The sequence below is a fragment of the Rhea americana genome, unplaced genomic scaffold, assembly GCF_003343005.1.
Source record: "Rhea americana isolate MKP2758 unplaced genomic scaffold, rheAme1 scaffold_414, whole genome shotgun sequence".
NCBI classification, from domain to species: domain Eukaryota; kingdom Metazoa; phylum Chordata; class Aves; order Rheiformes; family Rheidae; genus Rhea; species Rhea americana.
Genome location: NW_028186551.1, coordinates 370,179 through 383,796, shown reverse-complemented (window position 1 = coordinate 383,796; position 13,618 = coordinate 370,179). Strand labels below are relative to the sequence as shown.

Sequence of the window (13,618 nt, the reverse complement as noted above, 5' to 3'; positions counted from 1 at the left end):
ATTTCTCCTGCCYGTGTTCCCACTAACCAAAAAGGTATATATATCTGTATATGTATACGCACACACCTTTTTTCATCAAGCAGTGGTAGTTCTCAGTCTAACAGTTTCAAGGATGGCACATACACTGTTAGCAGTAGGTTCCCTTATGACTTGCTTTGAGCCAAGATACACTTTTGTCTTCCTGCCCAGGCATCCATAGAAGCAGTTTCATTAACTTGAACTTAAGGTGTTCTTTTCTTTTTTTTGAACCAAGAAGTATGGAAACACTGCAACCAGCACAAACAATTTCTTCCTCTCAATTTGAGTGGCTACGGATTGGAATTGCATCTCATGGAAAATTTCTGATGCAGGAAATACAGGGCTGCGAAGAAGAAGGATGTGAAAGCAGTTCCCAAAAATCTGTTGGTAACTAACAAATATTTTTGATATTTTTTCAAGTAGGACATTTGCAGAAATATTTAGGCTTTAGGTTGACTAGGTATCCTCTTTAATTAAAACTACAAATGTAGTATACCATAAGAAATGAGCTGAACTGATGTTTCTCCAGGCTGTGACTACAACAGGTTATAAAGATTTTTTTTATCCAAATAAAGGCAAGGAGATTCCAGAGTTGGAAAACTGACACCTGCGTGTAATAAAATCAGTCTTCAGGGGAACGTAGATCAAAATATTATAACCTGAAAGGAACCAAATTCAAACTCATACCGATAACATTGCTGTAATTAGATGAATATTAATATCAAATAATCAATTTTTTTCATATATGCATATATGCTTTTAAGCACCCTTATTACACAGAATAAACTATCAATGACTCAAAGAATACATATAGAAGCAATCATATTAAAAGTAAAAAGTATGAAAGAAAAAGGAACAGAATAGTATCAGAGGTCCAGGACATAATATACAAATCTCCCATTTTTAATGTAACATTACATAACAGCCTAGTGAAGTTGTGCATAAATGATAATGTAGGTGGGGCTATCTTTAAGCTCTGCATAATAGTACAACAAGCAAATTTTCCCCTTGTTTCCAGTACTTCAGAATCAGTTATGCAGAACTGATTGATCTAGTGTCATGTACTGTGTTTTTACAGACGTAAATATTGTCATACTATAATTCAAGGGAATTGTATTTTGGCATTTGGTCTAAGATTTTGTTGGCTGTGTTGACTGTGTTTTATTAGTCTGGCTACATGCTTTTGCAGGCTGGAGGTTGAATATAGATGTAATAATAGCAAAGTGCTTACTGAATGCAATGAAGTATTAAGCCTAAGAGATTTATGTCATGAATAAGATAAGAAAAATGGAGCTATAGAGAAGGGAAATAGGTATCTAAAATCTCTTGAAGATTAGATTCAGTAGAGAGTAGCCATTTCTCCTAGACAGATCCAATGCTGAAGTTAATAAAAAAGATTAAATTGTTTATCTAAATGACTATATTCCATTAAAGTTAAGAAGTCATGATTTCATAGTCTCAACCTTTTTTTCCTTCTTTCTAGGCATATCGTTGTTTACCTGTTTTCAAAGCAGACCATAGAGAAATCCAGGTCCATATATCCCTAATCTGTATTGTTAATTGAATGCAATTAATCAATTAGTCAACAAAACAGTAGGAAATATGAACTAGAGTAGAAATAAATCTTAATCTTCCTTCTTTTTGTCCTCTGTTAGGATTTCTTTTCTGCCCGCACCTCTGACAGCCATCACTAAAACATACTTCTTTTATTTTAAAAAAAAGGGGGGAAAAAAAAAAAAAAAGGAAGGGAGGAAAAAGAGGAAGGAAAAACAATCAGCAGCTGTTCCGGATTCTAGATGACAAAGTGAATAAAGAAAGGGAAGTGTTGCAGCTTTACTTCCTAACCTTGAGAGATTAGGTCTGTTTTACTTGAAGAAGCTGCAGTCCTGGAAAGGATGGGGATGCTGGTGAGAACTGCTGTGCTTATGAGCACTCTTCTTTTCTGCAATGGTAAGTAATGAAAAAGTTTTTATGTTCAGAGGAAGCTCCTTCCCTGACACAGGTCTGTGTAGGTGTTTGTACAGGGACTTCAGGAACAGAAATACAGCTGAAAAAGCCAACTTCTTTGCATACTTCTGGTTTGGTGTTCAGTTGCTTCAAATCTAGTGGCTGCAGAATGTAACAGTGCATGAAGCATGTGCAAATGCTGTCCAATACAAAGCCCTTATATCTAACATAATGAGTTCTTTCAAAGAACATAGCAAGCAGGACAGCACTAGACATCTGGTTAGCTCTGATATTCCTTGAGCTAAAACCAAAAGGTACTACCCATGGTCCATAAAGACTTTCTGTTCTGGCTGGCATGCCAGCTTCCAAAAAGTTCTGAAGTTCTGAAGGGAAGCATGAATAGCTATTAAAACTGAACAACAGTAGTAAGGAAAAAGACATATTGCTGTAATCACAAGGCTAGAGATACAGCCAGACACACAATTCATCTCGGTCGGATCCCGATCTACTTATTGTCCACTTACATGAAGAAAGATTCTTAGAGCCCTTCAGTTTGACCTTAGATGTGCCTCCATATCATCTGTAGGATGGCACTAACAAAGGGGAGTTTTGGAAACCAGGAGGAAAGACTTAGGAACCTTAAAAAGTGTCTGAAACTGTAGGTTCACCCCTAACAATAAGGAAAATGATTTGAAGAAACACCTTTTTCTCCCCTCCCCCTTCCTCTTTAATATATATAGCAAAAATGGGAGAGTTTTAGACTTGTCTGATCTATTGTTTAAGTTGGTTAAGTTCAGGGTAGTATGGAAAAGCAAAGAATGATTGTTCAGCCAACAGGGAAGAGGAGGTGTAAAAATTGTGTCGTGATTTGCTGTTAACAYGCTGTGCTTCTCAGGAAAGTTCTCTGGAGATCTTCAAGGCCCGCCTGGATGCACCCCTGTCTAACATGCTCTAGGTGACCCTGCTGAGCAGAGAGGTTGGACTASATGATCTCCAGAGGTCCYTTTCAACCTTACTGATTCTATGAAAGCCCTGAAAGTGAAATTAAGTAACAGAAGGATAATGTTAAGTGTKACTGGGGAGCTGTGGAACTTAGATTTGGATCCCTCAAGCTCAAACCTTTTACTAATTCTCATCTCATGCTCTGCCTGAGGCTGAATTTGTCTCTTGTTTGTCTCTTGTGCTCTGTCTGGTGCTTACCTGTAAACACCAGACAGAGCACGAGAGAGAAATTCAGCACATATGCCGTATTTTAGGACGCAGCTGACTGTGAGAAGGATTATCTGTCATCTTCACACCAAGTTGCTCTTTTGTTAGCCCATCCCCTGCAAGACATTCCTTCACTCTACATTGACTGCCAGCATTTGTGATCTGGTGAATTCCATTTGCTGATGTTCTCACCATTGTTTCACAATTGCCTTCGCTATGATGGTGGGGTTTTGTTTAGCTGAGGAGTTTTTTATTTACTCTTCCTTTTCTCTCTCCTTTTTTATTGCAGCTCTTCTGGACCTGGCTGGCCTTAATGAAATTGAAGGCGTATGGAAGGGATCTACCATCTTGCCATGTAGCTATGTGCCTGTGAAAGACTTTGTGCAGCAAACACTTACTTGGGCTGTGGTACATGACCAAAGTTCAGGCACCATCTTTCAGAGGGACAGCTCTGGCGATCACATTCTACTGTCTGAGTACAGAGATAGGATCAGTATCCCGAAGAATTCTCCAGGGAACGTGTCTCTTCACATCTTGAAACTTGAAATCTCCGATAGGGGAACCTATACTTGCCAAGTCACCTGGAAAGCCAACAACAACAGCCTGATAACAAAACAGATCACCACCACAGTTGAGGTGGTTAAAGGTAAATCCAAAAAGAAAGCTATGCAAGAGTGGAAGTCTTTGTTTTTCAGAAAGTATTTAGCAATTTAATAGACCACGTAGTCAGTGTTCACTTGCTTCCAACACAGGAGCATTTTGTTGAGTACAGTCTGACTCCTCTGAGAAGCAGGAAATGAGTCAGGGAAGAGAATTCAGGCCCATAATACTGCATTGTCCAGCTCAAGCATTAGAGGGAAGTTTTTTGTTTTTTGTTTTTTTTTTTTTTGTGGCCTCTTACTCCCTGACTCTACTTTTGTCTAATTGCCCAATGTTTCCATGAGATACACAGGAGAAAGGAAATAACTAGGATATTGCATTGCTCTTCTTTCACCAAATACATCCCAGAATTCCCTTTCTTTGGGCAGTGATGATTTATAGAGGAATGGAGATGGCATCAACACAGCAGAGAAGACCTTCAGTGTAGGAGTTGCAATGAGTGGCATAGCTAGTATAAAGCTGTCTGTAGGAACAAGAGAGCTGAGCTTCATCTGTGCAGAGAGGTGACATAAGTGGTGCCTCTGTTCCTTCTGGAAAAGGGCTTAAACTCAGCAAGTGAACTGCCGTAGAGCATAGGGAAGACTTCTAAAACAGCAAGACCAATATGACCTGAGCCCAATCTGCTTGTCTTYCAGTTGCAGTGACTAAGCCCATCATCAGGGCTGGTGAGCTGGGACTGATAGTCCCAGCAGGAGCCAGGACCAGCTTGACCTGCGTGGCCAGCGGATCCCCACCCATCAGCTACCGCTGGTTCCTCGGAGAGCCGGGAGGAAAAGCTCAGCATCTGAGCAGTCAGGCTGAACTCACATTTGAGAGTCTGCAACCCTCCGACTCAGGGAAATACTACTGTGAAGCAGAGAACAGGGTTGGGAGAGGTGTTCCCCAGCAGAGTGATGCTGTAGAGCTGATGGTGAGAGGTGAGTCCCCAAACTAGAGCTTATCATCTCAGCTGTGGGAAATGATCAAAACAGTTTCCTCTTTCTGTGCACAGATCAGAACATTAACATGAAATATGAGTTGTGATTTTAGTGCCACTGAGAGAGGAAACCCCAGGGTTTGACCTCCTCCCTGCTTCAGAGCACGGCTGATCATGGCAGGGCTGAGAAAAATGTTCCTGTAGGACCCAGACTGTGTGGGGTGGGAGCCCCACTCTTGCTCTTGACATACATTCCTCTTACCTGGGTTGTAGTGCCCATGGGGAGTGAGGGAATCATCCAGTTGCCGGTCCCTCCCACAGGGTCCCAGTCAGACAGCGGCCCGGCACTGGGACCTGCAGGCACCCCAGGCCCAAGCTCCCTTCGGTGGGAGGTGAGGCCAGCGAGGGCTGAAGTAGAGGCAGGCTCAGGACTGCAGAGGAAGTGCCGCTTTCTTCCTGGCAGTGCGTGAATGATACAGGGCATGGGAATAGGGCTTTGAAAAGAGTGAGCCAAATCTACCTTAGTGTCTTTTGGGGCTACAGATCCTCTGTCCAGGTGGGATAAAAGTGGGTGCCCATGTGCCCCAGCTGCAGGCGCTCAGTTCTGGGTGGCTGGGCCAGAGCCCTGTGACAGCAGCCAAGGCAGCACTCGGGGAGCCGCAGCCTGGGAACCAGGGTGCCRCAGAGCTTCAGCGGGAGGTCTCCTTGGCGAGAGAAGGCCGCCTTGCGGCTTCGTCTGCAGGAAATGGTCAAGGCAGTTTCYTCTTTCTGTGCACAGATCAGATAATTAACACCAAATATGCATTATTTTTGGAATAGTTGCACATCAGTGCAAAAGAATGTACAKCAAAGGAATAGAAGTAATTAAGACCATACTTACTTTCTAACACTGCTGGCAACCAGTCCCCTACCTGTCCTCTACCTGGGTGGTTGGTTGGTTTTTCACTGACTTACAAATCAAGTGGGAAAATTCTCCTGTTTTACTACAGCAAAAGAAACCATGGTCAAATTCCTTTGTTGCCTGTCACTTTTATTCAACTTGCAGATCTGCCCAGAACAACAGTGGTTTTTGACAGTGATGTGGGAGCCTCGGAGAGATACCACACAACCACAGGTGAGGGGTTAGTAGCAGTTACAGCTGACAGTTAGAACAAGGAGTCAGTTGGAGGATTAACACTAGCATTTTGCAATGGCTTTTGCTGCTGGGGAACACTCTTGAGAAAGTATTATTTTTAGTCTGTTTGGCTCAGCTTTTAATTTGTCTGTCTCTGAATACAAAGCATCCTGCTTTCCTAACTCTGCAAGCTTTTTGCTTGCTTGCAGGAGGTTTGTATCCAATCCTTTCTGAGGCTGTCTAGTTGTACGTATATGTGAGTTTTATGTGTTACCACAAACTGTTCCATCCTGTGGGCTGGTTTTAGGCTAGCAGCATTTTGAGCCTGTATTCTCAAGGTTGGCTATAGAGAGACCAGTCTTCTGACAATTTCCATGGTCTGTGTGGGCTGTAGGGTAAGGTTTTGGGGCATTGGATCAGCTGTTCTCTTTGTGGGTTTGGGCTTTTGGGTTGATTTTAAGTGTACTCCCACCCCAAGAACACTTCCACCCCATCCCTCCATATGTATATCAGCCAGCCTAAAGGAGGATTGTCCTTGGGAAACAACCTAATAACTCTATGGCTGGTGCTCATATGTACCCCAGTAGACGCTCAGACTCTGCCCCCCAACAACAGGGGTCTTTCAGAAGGAGATAACACAAACCCCAGTTGAAGGAGCTTATTGGAAGAAGCTTAATGGCAAAGAAGAGAAAGTTAATTGCAAAGAAAAGAGTCAAATTGGAGGTTTGATGTCGGTGCTTAACATTATATTCTGCTGCTGGTGAAAAGATACTTAATATTTTTATTGCTTTTGCTTCAGCTTTCYGTCTGAATGAATTTGGATGTGTCTGAGGGCTGCTAGAAATACCACTTCTTAACTTGTAGACCATACAGGATAGTCTGGAATTTGTTCTCCCCCCGCCCCTTTCTTTTAAAAGGCTTTTTTTTGCTTGTTTTTCTGGTCTTTAGTGAAAACCACTGAAGTGGAAAGCAGAGTAGTAGTATTTCTACTGGTAGATACAGTTGATACAAAAACTGCTTCAAACTGGTCCAAATTACCAAGGACAGTTGTTTTGAAGGAGGCTTGTAATTTGCATCGTTTATCTTTATGGATTGTGGAACTTAGACTCARGACAGAGTAGATCTGCTTGTGGAAACTGTATTTTGGGTAATGCTTTGTCTGAATTTATAGTGTGAATTGCTGTGTGAATAGCTTTCAGCAACTAGAAACTGACGGGAAGATCTTGACAATTTTTGACTGTTCTTACAGAAAAGAGTCAAACAGAGCTGGTATTCAGAACTACCTCAGTAATCCCTCGGACTCCACGAAGCTCTACCACTGTGGCAGATCTGCCTCTAACAGTAATGACTTCTGAGACTGATGTAGGAAATCCAGGAAAGAATCATACAACTAAAGGTAAGCAGAAAACAGAATAAAAGCTAAGAAGGTGATTAGGGACCCAAATTGGCTGCTCAGTCAGGACCTTCAGTCCCTAATGTTCTGCATTTTGGCTTCAGATGGTCCTCTCAGTATATCTAGATTCTTGAAAAGACTCTGAATCTAAGAAAAGATAGAGTTTTATAATTAGGGTGGTCACAGAGTTCAACATAGTTGCATTCCCAAACAGCAGTCTGTTCTGGTCTTGTCTTTGAATGTGAAAGCTGGATGAGCAGAAGAGCCTTAGTGTCCAGTTGCATTCCCAAACAGCAGTCTGTTCTGGTCTTGTCTTTGAATGTGAAAGCTGGATGAGCAGAAGAGCCTTAGTGTCCAGTTTAGGCACATCTTTCAGTTCATCTAGCTTTGCAGTGCTGTAGGGAACTTGAACAGTTCCAACAACTGAACTGTATCTGTGAATGAAGAGGGCTGATGGTATAAACTGATCTCCCAAATTTCATGACTCATTGTAACTATTCTGTCCAGGTCTGCTCTGAGTGGTTCTCACAGCTTTGGTTAGCCTGAGCACCTCCAAGTAGTAAGTTCTGCCAGTGGCTTTTATGGTCCCAATGTCTCTTGAGATGCAAGAACAGTAAGTCTAGCTAGCTTACACAAACACACCTATTCAAAGCCAAGTGACTGAGGTGGTGATAGGATGGGGAGAAGTAGGGATAAGAACAAGTAGTATAACTGCCTGCCCATTACAAAGGCTGGCAGAGCAGCCAGCCTATTTTTCCTCTCAGGCAGATGGTCAATAGCTATTGCAACCCAGAAGCTTTTCTGTGTTTAAAAGGTTTGTTCTTTGTCATTCTAGATTTCCAGAAGACTCACCTGTCCCTGTACCCGATCATCCTGATTGTTGTGGTTTGTGGTGCTGTTGTTTTCCTTATCATCTTTATTCTCCATTGCATTAGAAAGCCCAAAAAGGGTAAGTAGAGTGTTCTGGAAAACTTGAATGTACTGTGCATGCCCAGCTTGGCTTTACTCCTAAGGGCCTTTGTGGATGGATATGGTACTGTGCTCATTACTACCTGTAGCATCTCCAATATTTGAATCATGAAGGTACTTAATTGAAATATACGTGAATCAAAACAGGAAGACTGCAAASGGCAGAGAAGTCCCTTTTTCCTCAGGATGAGGAAAAAGATCTCATGAAGAGTCTAAGAGGCTCTTTCAGACACTGACAAAATACGCCTTTTTAGAAAAGCAGCAATTGCATTACACACACTCAGGCTGCTTTCTGGACTTGCCCAGCTGCTGCTCACTGAGACTCTGGGGTTGTAATTATTTCCCAAATGTCTTTGGCCAGTCTAGTAGGCAATCCACAATGAATCTAGACCCTATGGGATGATGCATTTGAAAGTGCCTGCCTCGAACTGCTTCTTGAGATTAAACACCAGAGGGCAGGCAATTAGCCTCAGGGCCAGAATTATTTGAGCCAGTCTGCCCCTTGCTGAAATCTCCTCAGATTTCCACTTTGGGCTGAATCTAGAGTATTTTGCCAATCAATTCAGCGTTGCATGTGGTTCCCAGGCATGGTTTCTAGTAATTTCAGATGCTAAAAGCAACCTCCCTTTGACACCGAGGACTGTGCCTGTAATTAACTGGCTGGAGCCCACTAGAACTAGTTGCACTCAATAATTAGACCTTAGAAACAAAATAAGAGAAAAGCTTTCCACATTTGCTGCCTCTGAGTAGGCACCATATTAGTGCAACTCCTACAAACTGTGGCAAAAGAAAGGGGCTACCAGAGGAGGCCAGTTTTGGTGTTGATTCTGCTGTAGAAAATACTTTAAACGTTATTTAAATATAAACTTATTCATCTAAATCTTGATTGAATACGAATGTACCGTAGTCTCTTTCATCAGAGTGCAATGTCAGCGTTATTCAGCTTCTTTCCTGCATTTTTCTCTGCTCTATCAAGCTTATACATGATGGTTATTTTTCTCTGGTTTTCCTGCACATCACATAGTTTGCAAACCTACATGCTCTACAGAATTTCTTGATCAGCTTTTAAGGTTTTTAATAGTAAGTTAATCTTGTTCTGCTGTTGTAAAATACATGTTTGCACCAACTGCTGTTTAATATTTTCCATGGTTAGTACCTAGATGAAAAACTGTTGTAGTTAATTGTCCTTATTTGATGTGAATTCCTTGCCTATTTAATCTTCAAGCATAGGATAGATATATACATTGAATGTTTCTGTCTTCTGTACTAATACTAAAAAAATCCTGCCCAAACACTTTSTTAAAATCTTTTCTCACTAATAATATAGAGTTCAGAAAGCTTTTTCTTTTGAATACCAGTGGCCGAAGTTTTCTCCTTGTGTCTTTGTTTCCTTAATTACTTTTCTGCAATTCCTATTGCTATTAATTAGTATTAATTATCAATAATTAATTGATAGGTTTTTTAATTCTTTTTTTTAGTTCTTTTTAAGAAATCCAAAGTAGCCACTTTCAAAATTGTACTTTGTTGAACTAATGAATAACAGAAGTGTGAGACCTGGGAACTTCTTGTTTCTAAACTCAACTTTACCTTTGACTTTGGGCAAATTATTTTTGACCCAGTTGTGCTCCATCTGGGTGTGGGGGTTTTTATTATTTATTTATTTATTTATTTWTWTTTATTTTTATTCTTTTGACCTGAATCCTGGGAATAAGTCATCAACTACCTCACACAATATTTAAGGTTTCCATTTTTATTCTCTTCAGAAGTCATTTGTTTATATCAAGGAAAGACATAGTAGAAATTTTTGTTTCAGAATAAAAATGCAAATTGGTATAAATTTTTGACTGTTCTTTTTCAGCACATGCCTATGAAGTAAAATTGTGAGTATAATCTTTTATCTAACATTCTGAGGAGGCTTTGGGGGCTGTCAGAGAAAAGAAAAAATGTTGCCACTTAGCTGTCAAGATGAAAAATYTCTTTGGTAGTATGGATGAGGAGATTAAAAGTTACCTCAATGGTACATTTTATGGATGTTTTGTGGTTCCCACATCARCGTATAATGTAGGAAGAGAGATCTTTCCCTTTGCAGTATTAGAATCAAAAATGAGTGGAAACTGTTCAATTACTCCTCAATCTAATAAGGCAAAGTGAAGATTGTTTTCCAGGGTTTCCTCTCTTTTAGAGAGCCAGTACTCCTGATGCAAGAATCAAATGATGTTGACATCCCCAAAATATCCTTGGCTGAACTTTCCTCTTTTAATCGTAACTGGGGCAAGATGTTATAGCTRTTTCTAAACTCAAATGTTAGCATCCTGTTCTACTTGTGACCTATGCAAGACAAGCCAAAAAGCCTAATAATCTAGCCAAAACATCCAGGGAGAACTATGTATCATGACATTCAAATCATCAGTATTTTAATTTATACCCCAGATAAAATGTGCCAATGATGTTTGCCCAGATGCTGTGCTTCCTAAACAGTCTATAAAACATATTGAAGCAACAGTTGAGCCTTGAGCAACTGCATGCATAGTGTGATGGCATTTGTCCCCACAGATTTATCTTCATTTTAAAGATATTAGTTGTCATAAGCCGTATAGGTGGATGTGGGCTGCATTAGGCTCRCCATTTATTTCTTCATGGTTCTCTGCATATTTGTTTTGCAAAAAGCAGTTGTCTGGTTATGTCATTCCAAGAAGTGCTATCATAATTCTTGTGTTGCTTAAATCTTTTGCTGCCTCTGAAACTCTCCCTGAATTTGCAGCAATGTTGCTCTAATGTCCCACATTGTCCTTCATCTGGAAGCAAAGGACAAGATTCTTTCCTTCAGGATACTGTTATAACCTAGTGCCCTGATTTATATGGCTCTGAGTCAGATCAGAATCTGTCTCAAAAAATCTCTTCAGCTGGGAGATGCATTATGTACTTTAGTTACAACTTTTCTTTCATATTGTATTTTGATTTCAGCCGTAACAACTCAATGAAAGCAGAGGCTTCTTCAAGTTTTGACAGTGCGGGTTATTATGAAAAACCCATCTCCTCTACTGAAAACAACTATATGACAGAGCCTGTGAAAAACAACAGATCTGAAGAAACAAACCTGAAAGAAAACGAATATGACCTTTAGAAACACAAAGGAATCTGAATGTGAAGTGAGGGACGCTGTATAAGAACCCACAGTTCTCTATAGGTAGCAATCTTGAAGAGCACCTTTATCCACACAAAACTTATCTTGCTCTTCATCTTTTTCTCTAAAAAATAAGTTTTTGATCTTCCATGGCTTGTGGAGCCTTAAATTTCTGCAGTGAAAATGTGATCCTCTTTAGAAACTTTGCTGCTATAGACTGCTGTACAGGTCTCTTGATTTTGCTTTTCTTAATTCCCTTTCACCACCTCTGTAGAAGRGAGGCATTTGAAAGCTAGGATCTGCAGATCCCAGGCTGAAAGCACTATGGTAGTCTTGCTGCTTTATATGGTCAAAAAGAATTTCATTCTCTTTATAAACAACTTGTCTGATAGGAGTAGAACTGGCACAAAGTATTGCTAAATAGCTCCATTCAACTTCCTGCATTTTAAAAAATGCAGGAGGGTGCTGGCCTGAGAATTGGTGCATCTTCCCCCACGATCTGCCTAGAATACTCTCTAAATGGTGTTGTTTCCTTTTAAATGCAAGATAACTGTTAAAGAAGAGCTGAAACACAGCTTAAAGCTGGGTTAAAATCAAGGACCTTACCACACTAAGAGCAGAAGCATGGAAAGAAATGTCCTGTGAATCTATCATCCTGTACTTGCTTTGCCTTTCTGTGGTATGTTCACAATAAAAAACAGACACTTTCTAATTACACTAGAAGCTTTCAGTTTTAGAGCTGGACAGCTTGGGCAATTTTAATACTGCAACAATGCATATCCTATCTGAGGTCAAATTTTCTTTCTTTTTATTGCATTTTTAATATTAGAAAGATATGAGATACTTTTCCTTAAGCTTGTGGCTAGAATTGTTTACATATGCCTAAATTACTTTGATATGAATATGACTATCTTTATATGACCTGCTCATCTTCAAAATACCACTAAGGTAAGCAAYGACAGAGGTGCAGAGACAAAGAGGATTCCAGTGAAAAGCGGGCTGATCTGTGTATATCCAAGCACTTTCACTGTCCATGTCCTATGGGTGATGGCTCTCATTTATCCTACAGGTGTATTTCAGCTGTGCCACAAATTCAAAAATCAATTCAATTCCAGCTGCATTGCAAAACCACAGCCCTGCAAATGTGGATAAATAGCAGTTTTATATTGGCTGGACAACTGTGACCTGGAGCTGGTGATGCAAAATAAACTGTTTTAAGACCAGCAGTAAAATTCAGGCTCATGAAACTGAAGAAATCTATGAACTAGGTTCTCTGTGGTTTGTATCACAGAGGATGCATCAGGATTGCACATGCTGTTGGACAGCAGGGTAAAGCAAGATAGGGACTGGATCCTAATCCAGCATGGGATATATCTGGGGAAAAGAGCAGTTGCTCTGCATCCTGTCGAGTGCACTGATGAAATACTATAAAGAGCTGCAAGCCAGGAAGAGAAGCTGAGGTTAAGGCAGACCTTCCTAGACCAACACATATGTTTACTGAAATCAGAGTTCCACTAGCCTTTATGGGGCTGCTGAAGGAAGAACAGGAAAGTCTATAAGAACAGGCCTTGTGAGATGATGCTACCAAAAGCATCGATACCCAGTAAGAGGGTGATAACTGCAAGCAAGGGAAGGATTTGTACTGGTCTAATAGCTGAACTTGCCCATYTGTACTCCCATCTAGGGGACTCAAGGATGTGGGCACAAGTAGGAAATGAGTACTCAAGTGATGGCATGTATGGATGGCTTGCTTACTGCTAGGAAGTGCTGACAAGGGTTTGACTGAGGTAACAGGCAGCCCAGAACTGATGTCAGTGACCTGGAGATTGCTGGTAAGGGAAGTTAACTTTCAGCAAGATCACTTGTGCTTCATGTTTGTGTTATGTGACTCAGGCCTTGAAGGAGAAGCTGATATACAAGAACTTTCTGGTTCTTTAGGTGGAACAATTGCCATGTTCTCGTGACTCTGCTATTATCTGGTAAATGTGAGAATCGTGGTGCAATGTGACTGTAAAAGCTAATGCGGTTAACTTCTCTGAAACATCCCCAAAGTGTTTAGTAAACCTGATTCTGTTTAATCAATTCGAAGTTTGCTATGGCTGGACCTAGTAAGAATCTCTGTCTTGCAGTAAAATTTATCTTTTTTTTTGAGTGCAAATGGTTCATAAAGAGTACTTGTTTCTTTCTTTTCATTTGTTCAGTTCTGCCCCCCATCACCACCTACTTCTTGGTGGTTTGCACAAAGCCAGGTACTGCATTTCACCCCCT

General features: G+C 40.7%; 1 protein-coding gene across 1 annotated transcript; it reads left to right on the top strand.

Annotated features, from left to right (window-relative positions):
- Positions 1-1,779: 1,779 nt before the first annotated feature.
- Positions 1,780-12,172, top strand: LOC146590255 (V-set and immunoglobulin domain-containing protein 4-like). The gene is made up of 8 exons (XM_085314918.1): positions 1,780-1,968; positions 3,464-3,820; positions 4,470-4,751; positions 5,796-5,864; positions 7,114-7,260; positions 8,093-8,206; positions 10,085-10,106; positions 11,191-12,172. The coding sequence occupies exons 1-8, from the start codon at positions 1,914-1,916 to the stop codon at positions 11,348-11,350; spliced, it is 1,206 nt and encodes a 401-aa protein (XP_085171044.1). The 5' UTR covers positions 1,780-1,913; the 3' UTR covers positions 11,351-12,172.
- The last annotated feature ends 1,446 nt before the right edge of the window (positions 12,173-13,618 follow it).

Bases quoted from the DNA above. Each gene is read 5' to 3' on its own strand.
- LOC146590255 (XM_085314918.1), top strand. From the start codon at position 1,914: ATGGGGATGCTGGTGAGAACTGCTGTGCTTATGAGCACTCTTCTTTTC. The intron at 7,261-8,092 runs GTAAGCAGAAAA...TTGTCATTCTAG, and splicing joins AAAGAATCATACAACTAAAG to ATTTCCAGAAGACTCACCTG. The intron at 10,107-11,190 runs GTGAGTATAATC...TTTTGATTTCAG, and splicing joins CATGCCTATGAAGTAAAATT to CCGTAACAACTCAATGAAAG.